Consider the following 8,761-nt stretch of genomic DNA (forward strand, 5'->3'; position numbering starts at 1 on the left):
GCGGGGACTTGAACCCGGAACCTGACCACTGCACCACTGTGCCGCCCATTGCAGAAGTTTAAAAAAAACAACCAAAAAACAAAAAACAATTTTGGCAACTGGAAATGAGAGGCACTAATCTAAATTTGACTCAACTATACTTTCGTGTGATAACAGCATCGCACACGCCAAGTGTCGTTCCGATTGACGATATAATCAACAAAAAGACACACAGACGCACAGAGATGTAATACATTATAATATAATAAAAGTTCAGGAATCATGTTAATACTTTCTATCGTACATTTCTATGGAAACATTACTTTTTCTGCTTGTACCCTGGATATCTGAAGCAAACCACTAACACCTTCATTGTGTTGTTTGCGAGAGCTTTTTTTTTTTAACATCTCAGAACAATAATGCGTTGTGAATGTGCCTGTAAGTCCAGATCGCTTCAAGGTTGAGTTGTTACTCAAACAATTTATCATAAACCTAATGAATAACTAAGGTTTGGAACTGCGCGCGACCTTGAATGTGATGGTTATTCAGAGACATTCATTTGAAATAGAGACAGATATTCAACATGAAACTTGCCCAGGTCCATTCGGCGGAGGGAAACATTATCATTTTCCTTCTGAAAGGCTCAATGAAAGGATGTTACATCAGTGTCAGCCAGCTCCACAAGGACTGACTGTCACAAAAACTCCTTTCAGAGTGACTCAGCTTGACTGCAACAGATTATGTGTGAAAAGGCATTTTTCCTTTCACTTGCGAGCTCGAAGGTTACTGCAGCACCGACAATACAGGGAGGTGGGTTCTGTTTGCTCACAAATCGCTGGAGTAAACAATGTGTGTGTGTGCGTGTGTGTGTTATTATGGATGGATGGATGGATTCGGGGGGGTAGTATGTGTCCGACCAACTGTTAAATAAAACAGGTTTAACACCAGAGCACGTATCTAAGCTTCACTGCTCCGCTGTCATACGACTGTGCTGGCAGCCTGAACTCACAGTTCACTTTGAAGGCCTTTTGATTTCTTTTCTGTCCTCACAAACAGCTGCAGCTTATAGACTCCTTATATAAGACCGCTATTGTATAACACGCTGAGGACCAATTAATATTGCAAATGGAATGCTCAGAAGCAAAGACCAAATCAACATTTTCTTTCCAAATGGGCCCAATTCGTTACTGTAATTACAGGATATTGAGCGAGTGGTATTAGTCAGACATATTTAAAACTATTTACACATCTACACACTAGTTACTTATTATGAACTGCTGTACAATTACGGTAATAGTAGTTAACTCTTGTGTAGATGCTATCACGATTGCCAGGGATGCACAATATTGGAATTCTTCTTTGCAGAGATCCTATATAATTGGTTTGGATGATATTTACCAATATTTTGGATACTTTCTCGACAAAAGCAAGTTGACGATGAATGATGTCAAGGCATGCTGAAAACACACGCAAAACATGGTGGATCTGAGAAGAGTAACACATTTCCTAATGTTCCAAATATTTGAAAAAGCCTGTAAATCGAAGAAAGAAGAAGAGATTTCAATAAAACTGGAGAAAAATAAATATCGGACTGATACCAATGATGCTAGTATTTTCATGCAGCATCCTTATGGATTGTAAGTTGCACACACACACACACACACACACACACACACACACACACACGTGAGAATACACACACACACACACACACACGTGAGCATACACACACACACACACCTGTACCAACTAAGATGCCTTTTTTTTTAAGTTTGCAGGCTCTGATACCTGCAGCACCATAACACTTATTTTAGATTATATTTTTGATCATGTTTCGCCTTTTTCACCTCAGATTACACTGACCCATATTGCGCTAAAATTGAAATAAATCTTTAGCCTGAATTCCAAAGCAGCACTCAGTGGTGCTTGAGTATCAATTGTTAGTAGTATATCCCAATCATTTTGGCTGGTATTGAGTTTCATGTTGATGAGATTATCCACGGAGGACAGTGCAGTTGATCCCGTAGAAGTCATGTTTTCTCCCGGTGACTTTGTTGTCTCCAAGGTTGACGGATGCTCGTGTGATGGATTTGTTGAAGTTGCGGTTAGCTTCTGATTTACTGAATGAATGTTGAAGGTCCAGAAGGCGGAGAGCTGGACCACCAGTCCTGGTTGGGTGAATCCCAGGCAGGACAGGGGGGCGTGGCCGGATGCAGGTGTTAGAGAGGGTGAGTGGCAGCTCTGAAGCTGCCATCGATACCTCAGCCTGAGATTCAGCACTTGCCTGGTGTTTGGCAGCAGCTGATCGACTGAGGCTAGATGGAATTCTTCCAACTTTAAAATACTCCTCTTCCTTGCTGCGTTCATCACACAGCTCGATTGAGCTTTTCCCTCTGTTAAACTCTACATCTTGCTGGGGATGTGGGCGGTTGCTGACATCCGTGGATCGCTGTGTGTCCGTGATCTGGCCAGCGTTAGCCTCTTGGCTGTTCTGTAATGTGGAGTCTTGCATGAGACTTCCACCAAAGTGGACTTTACAGGTTTCAGTCTCCCTGCCTTGACACTCTGAGCTTTTTCTCTGAGATTGTTTGTGTAAGACCTCATGGGAAAGTTCAGTGCCTCCTGCTTCTGTGGAGCCACTGCTGCTGGCTGACTGACTCTGACCCATTTTGTTTGGATGTGGTGCTTCACTCTGCTCAGCGGTAATCTCTTGTGACCGAGCTTGGTTTACACGAACTGAAGCAGAGCCTGGGTTTGGGGGTGGCTCTGCAGCCGTGGGACTGCAGATCCTCCGCTGTCTTCTTCCCAGAGCTTCTTTTGGTTTAGAGGGAACAAACACAGGGTGGGATCTTTCCCTCTGGAAACACAGGAATTCATTAGGGCAAGAACATGTTGTATACAACTGTGCATTTTTCTCAGTACTCTTACCAGTGGTGCAGCGTATGAAGTCCCAGTGAGGTCACTCATTTTTTCCTTGAAGTCATCGATCTTCAGAGGGTTTGCTGGTCCAGATCCTTCAAAAATACATCAAATATATAAACGGCAGAATGACGTAAAATCAATAAAGCAAATCAGCACCATGCTTGGTAGAGAGGTGCGTCATGCAGATTATCATGATGCCACCTGGTGGCTTCTCCTACTGGGCTGACCAGATGCATCCCAAATTTGATCAGAAACTCTTTAAAAACTTTGTGATTAGTAACTGTGAAGACTGAGAGATGTTTTTTAGACAGCTTTACCATGGCGATGACGACAACTTTAATATTTTGCATTAGAGCAACGAAACTGATGTCACTGACTCCATATATTCAGGTCTTTTTCAGACTTCACATGACCTGATGAAATCTACAAGCTGAATTTAAGTCATAGCACCACCCAGTGGTTACAGGAAGTAAGTCTGATGTAATAAACAGAATTTGATTCACATCAAAATGACGCTGTGCTGTCCTTGTGTGATCTACAGTTGTCTCACATCACCAAGCGGATGCAGGAAGTGATTTTAGCACCACATTGCACACAACTGTCTGCTCCTTCATGCACTTGCAATGCTCATCGGTGCTTGCAACTTTAATAAGGCCCAGAGCACAAAAGTGCCAGGGGCTGAAGGTTCTCCCTGACATAGTTATGCAGTGTCTGAGTGCTTTTACAACTTTAAACTCATACACATGCTACCTCTAGTTGTTTCCTTTGTCACAAAGTTGCTCCACACATTTTATTGTTACCTAATTACTTCCCCCACCAAGGAAGTGATGTTCATTTGCCTTTTAGCAGGATTACTTACAAACTATGAGGCAGAATTTCACCAAACTTGAATTTTGATCTTGATCTTGTAGCAAGAGCTGACAAAGAGTCTCTCAAATTTTGGGGCAGATGCATCTCACCCCGCAGAAATTAATTGTTTGCCTTGGCACTGTCTAGAGTGCCCTCTAGTGGTACTATACGATCTTCAGCTTCCTCTCAGATAGAAGCATTACAAACTTTTACCTGTATAGTGCATTTGGTACGAGGTGATCCAGAGTGTCCTTTCCAAATTTCTCAACATGTTGCTGGTCCGCTCAGATATTGACAAATCCCAATCACGCAGCCTGGGGTTGGGCAGCACGGCCTTCAGGGGAGTAGGGTACATGACTTGGCTCTTTCCCTTCATTGGTTTTGCATGCTGAGGAGCCAGTGATGAAAATTACCAGAACCACTAATGAATTATTGAACTTTAGTGACAAAGTGAAGTGGAAATCATCAGTTCCTCACTCACATCTAAGAAACCATGTTCTCCCGCCCATGTAACAGCCTTCCTCCTGGTCCTCATGGGCGTTGCTATTATTTCATGCCTATATGGACCACCTGTACGTAGGGATAAGGACATCTTGAAGACTTCTATGACACATTTATGTCTTACTCCATTACAACCTCGATTCACACCTTTAGTTTTGCTAAGTAGAGTGACGTCTGGGGGAGACGCTGGGATGAGAGGGCCGGGGAATGTTTGAGAAACAGCTCTGACTCCTGTGTTGGGGTCATCTGGAGAACGGAAGGTTGGGAACACTGCAAACCGGGAGATGTGGGATGCATACGGATGTTCTTTTGGAGCTGCAATATGTATCATTTTCTCCCTGTAGAGGTAATTAAATGGAATGTGTTAAAGTTTGAGGTAGAAACACAATCAAGTGGGGAGCTTTCAGTTGAATAAATCAGTCTGAAAGCTTTTCAAGGATCTACAGAAAAAAATACTCACGCTAAATTTATATCACTTGGTTTTGGTATGCTGAGAAAATAAGATAAGAACACATTTTATCATTATTCACAACTGAGAAATTACCTTTCATAGAATTTGATTTGGGGATTTTATAATCCATAAATTTATGATAAATGAGTGGCAACTCACAGCTGATCGTTGAGGCGAAGTTTACTTTTCTTCCTGGCAGCACCAGAGTAATGCTGGCTGATGTCACGTCTGTGACAGTTTGTTTATCTTTTTAAAAAAAAATTCTGCATCTGTCTTCTGGTTTCTGTGTAGAAAGTCTCTACTCACATGATGGCACCTCCAACATGGTACTAGTCTTTTAAATCAACCAGACTGTTGTGGTCCAACGAGGAGGGCTCCATCTTTCTGCTGGAGTAACTCATCACCAGGTTCTTAAGGCATTTCTGACCAAACAAAAACATGTCATTTCCTGTCGCCAGCAGGTGGCGCTATCTACCACTAATCAGCCCTAAAATTAAATGAGTTCCTCCTTGGCCCACTCTCCACCTCTCCACCATGTATCGAGAAAACAGCTTAACAGTTTTTGTAATCCTGTTGACAAACTAAGGCTGCTAAAAGCCTGACCTCCTTGGTGGGGGTGATGATCCAGGATGGTATTTTTTCCACACAGCTGATATAATACATAACTGACTAAAAAAGTCATGTTTCTCTCTGGCCTCAGATATTAACATGTAAATTGTAACCATCATTCAACAAAGAACTCACAAACACAGACTGTCACCTACCTGTATTGATACGGAGGAAATGTGTAATTATTCTTTCCCCAGAAAGAGACAAACTTGCCCTTGTAGTGTCTTGTTGCTGATCCAGAAATGTGTCTTGAAGCAACTGGAGCAGATATGAGCAGCGAGTTCTCTCTTGGTCCAGATAGATGAGAGGGGAAGGATGTGTTCTTGACAGCTCCGTATCTTAGCTTGTGTGCTCCTGGAACAGCCACAGCGATGGCGTTACAATAGACAATAGGATCATCTTGAGTGACACTCAGTCCAGCCCAGCAGATACACAGGTGATGTTTCGACAAGAATTTAGTACGCACGTTTAGTTCGCTAACAAGTGTAACCATCGGAGAATCAGTTCAGGTGATGTCACCATTTCCACTGATCCGGGGGTAATCACTGCTCACCATCATTCAGTCTTTGGTTTTGGATTTGATAATATGTTACGTGTTCATGGTTTGATGAACTCGCATAACAAAAGTATGGCAAGGACTGAAAGTCAAGGCGGCTCTGCCGACACCAGATACAGGCTGTGGGCTAGTGGTGTTGGGTTTCTGGAGTCATGTTTCATTGTCTCTACTCCGCCGCTGCATGGAAACAGTGTTATATCAACGCTACGTTAGACAAAGGCACAGAGCTTGTTCCAAGAAGTCTAAGAACAATCTAGGATATCATACCCACCAGGGAATCACTCTGTTCCCATGCTGACTGTAGAATTGTGTCCTCATCATAAAGAACACTTTGTCTTTTCTTCTCATTTGCTGTCCTCAGTCACTTCTTTTTGCTTGTTGTTGATGAAGTGAAAGGCTATAGAAAGCACCTCTGATTCTAAAAAAGATAGAAAATGAGATAGAAAAGGTAAACTGAATACAACTCTGGTGAGCACGGCATGTACACATAAGATCCCGTAACTTGTTGAAACCACATTTTCTTATTCTGTAAAACAGAACAACCCTCTTTATGTGTGTTTAAACTGTCAGAAAACATCGAACAACCAGTTTCAGCACACACTTAAGATTTACAATCAATGTAGTTGCCTCTCTTTGGACATGACATGGACTGCTTTCCAAGCAGCAGAACCATCCCTCACAAGGCCCATATTCTGCATTCTGCTTTTTAATTGGGATTCCCAAGAGACTTTAGCCAAAGTCTCAGCAAAATGCCCATGTCCTATCAAGCAGCCTAAGCTAAGTCCAGTAACCAATTACCCTGCTCTGCCCCAGTGGAACAGCCGCTCGCCGGATTACATTTCCTGCTGCTGCATTATAAATCTGCCAGTGCCTGCAGTGATTTCCCTAATATCAAGTTATTGTGCCAGTGTAGTTGGAGCTTAACCTCTACAGGGTAGCACAAACAAACAGGAATTCAGCTTAATCTGTAGTTCCCATAGTTACCTCAGAGGGATGCTTTCACCTCTCTTGAAGTTGAAACAACTGATTATTTTCTATACTGCAAATTACCAGCTTTGGGCTGTGGATGAATACACTGCTCCCTTCCTAAATGTGCCATGATTTATGTCATTTAATGTTCTGCACAAGTATTTTTAAAATATTCTTCCTGTGAGCAAAGCAGAACAGACAATTCATCATATGACTGTTTATTTGTTAGTGTTTGCAAGGTAATTCAGCCTCGGCTTGCTTGCTTGCTGTCTTGGAGCTTTAGAACAGAGTTTATGGAGTCATTCAGGCTTGTGTTTAAGTGCGTGCTTGCATGAGTGTATGTGTGTGTGTGTGTGTGTGTGTGTGTGTGTGTGTGTGTGCGTGCGTGCGTGCGTGCAGGGAAACAGAATAAAAGACGAACCTGAACTCTAACCTCAAAAAATCTCACAGCCTTGGAAAATGTTCAATTCATTTCATGTTTCAGAGAGAAACATTTCACATCTACATGGGTACAGTTAGTGTGTTGGTGTTTACATATGTGTGTGTGTGTGTGTGTGTGTGTGTGTGTGTGTGTGTGTAAATGTGTGTATGTGTGCGCTGCGGCATGTCTTCATAATAGACTTCAAATCACAAATCATTTGTCAACTGTCACAAACACAAAACAAGGCTGTTTTGGCAAACAACTGTGATAAGATAAGATTAACTTTATTGTCACAAAGGAAATTTGTCTCAGACTCATACATCGATTGCTGCTGAGAATGCAGTAATCATACTGTACATATGTACATATACACATTAGGTGAATCAAGTGAATATATTCACACATCCACAAGTACATTTGTTTACATAATAATACCTCAGCTAAGTAAAATTGCAATTTGCCCTTGAAGAAAAACACCTGCAGTTGTCATGTCAGGAGACCTGCCCCTGCTGGGCTTTGGGGGACAAATGAGTTTTAAAAAGGCTGAGCCTGCACTTTGGAGCCCTGAAATGTCTACCTGAGGAAAGGACCTGGTACTCAGAGTGAGGACCTGTTTCCCCCAAAGTACTCTGGAGTGTGGGATGCTGCCTGACTCCCATTGTTTTCATGGCTTTGTGTGTAAGCTGAGCGATGGGGGCCTTCAGAAGGGCTGTGAGGCTGTCAAACCAGGCTGAGATGCCAAAGCCCCTTAGCCAGAGGAAATGCAGCCAGGCCATGGCAACAATACATGAACACACATATTCCATATGAGCATGTTCATGTATTGTTGATTTGTATTCCTCCCAGGTATCTGCAGGAGTCAACCTCCACAATGTTCTCCTTGTGAATTAACGCTGGTGAGTGATTTCCAATGGATTTGGGGTCAAAAAAATCATTTCCTGTGTCTTATTGATGTTGAGACCTCCAGGATCTCCTTTTGTTTGTATGTAGTTGTGCCTGACGTGTTAGACATGAGACCAAGGGGTAGCTGTATCATCGGAGGAGTTAACCAGGTAGTTGCTGAGTGTCCATTCATTAGTGTCCAGGGTGAATAGGACTGGTGGCCTGACACACCCCTGAAGGAACACCAGGTTCAGACAGAGTCCTGCTCACCCTGACCTGCTGGCTGCGGTTGGTAAGAAATGAATGGAACCATTTGATAGTGAAGTGTTGGCATTTATTTGCTGAAGTGTACCCAGGAGGACATGGGGCTTATCAAAGGCTGAACTGAAGTCAAGAGACAGCAGTCTCGCTCAAACTCAAGGATCCTCCAGATGTTTAGCCACTCCATGCAGCATGCTATCAGTACAGGTTAACTGCTAGGGATCCAGCTGTGTACCTACATCCAGCCACAGGTTTTTCACCATGAGCTTCACCATGCACTTCATCACAACAGAGGTTATAGCAATGGCTTGGAAGTCATTCTCCTGAGGACAAGGTTTTTAAGGGACTTGCGTAATGATTT

At 42.8% G+C, this 8,761-nt stretch overlaps 1 protein-coding gene across 1 annotated transcript; it reads right to left on the minus strand.

Annotated features, from left to right (window-relative positions):
* Window positions 1-1,819: 1,819 nt before the first annotated feature.
* On the minus strand, window positions 1,820-5,238 carry spmip4 (sperm microtubule inner protein 4). Its single transcript, XM_086218789.1, has 8 exons — window positions 5,228-5,238; window positions 4,862-4,930; window positions 4,712-4,741; window positions 4,399-4,589; window positions 4,232-4,320; window positions 3,958-4,138; window positions 2,908-2,981; window positions 1,820-2,836 (listed from the first exon to the last, which is right to left on the minus strand). Exons 1-8 carry the CDS (start codon window positions 5,236-5,238, stop codon window positions 1,973-1,975), a joined length of 1,509 nt encoding a protein of 502 aa, XP_086074915.1. The 3' UTR covers window positions 1,820-1,972.
* Between the last annotated feature and the right edge of the window lie 3,523 nt (window positions 5,239-8,761).

This window comes from Aulostomus chinensis, chromosome 11 (genome assembly GCF_037954235.1).
Source record: "Aulostomus chinensis isolate RoL2024-O1b breed Wild chromosome 11, RoL_Achi_v1.0, whole genome shotgun sequence".
Taxonomy (NCBI): Eukaryota; Metazoa; Chordata; class Actinopteri; order Syngnathiformes; family Aulostomidae; genus Aulostomus; species Aulostomus chinensis.

Excerpts from the sequence above, each read along its gene's own strand:
- spmip4 (XM_086218789.1), bottom strand. Across the intron at positions 4,321-4,398 it reads TCTACTTAGCAAAACTAAAG|GTGGTCCATATAGGCATGAA; the intron begins GTGTGAATCGAG and ends CCCTACGTACAG. Across the intron at positions 2,982-3,957 it reads AATGCACTATACAGGTAAAA|CAAACCCTCTGAAGATCGAT; the intron begins GTTTGTAATGCT and ends GATCTGGACCAG.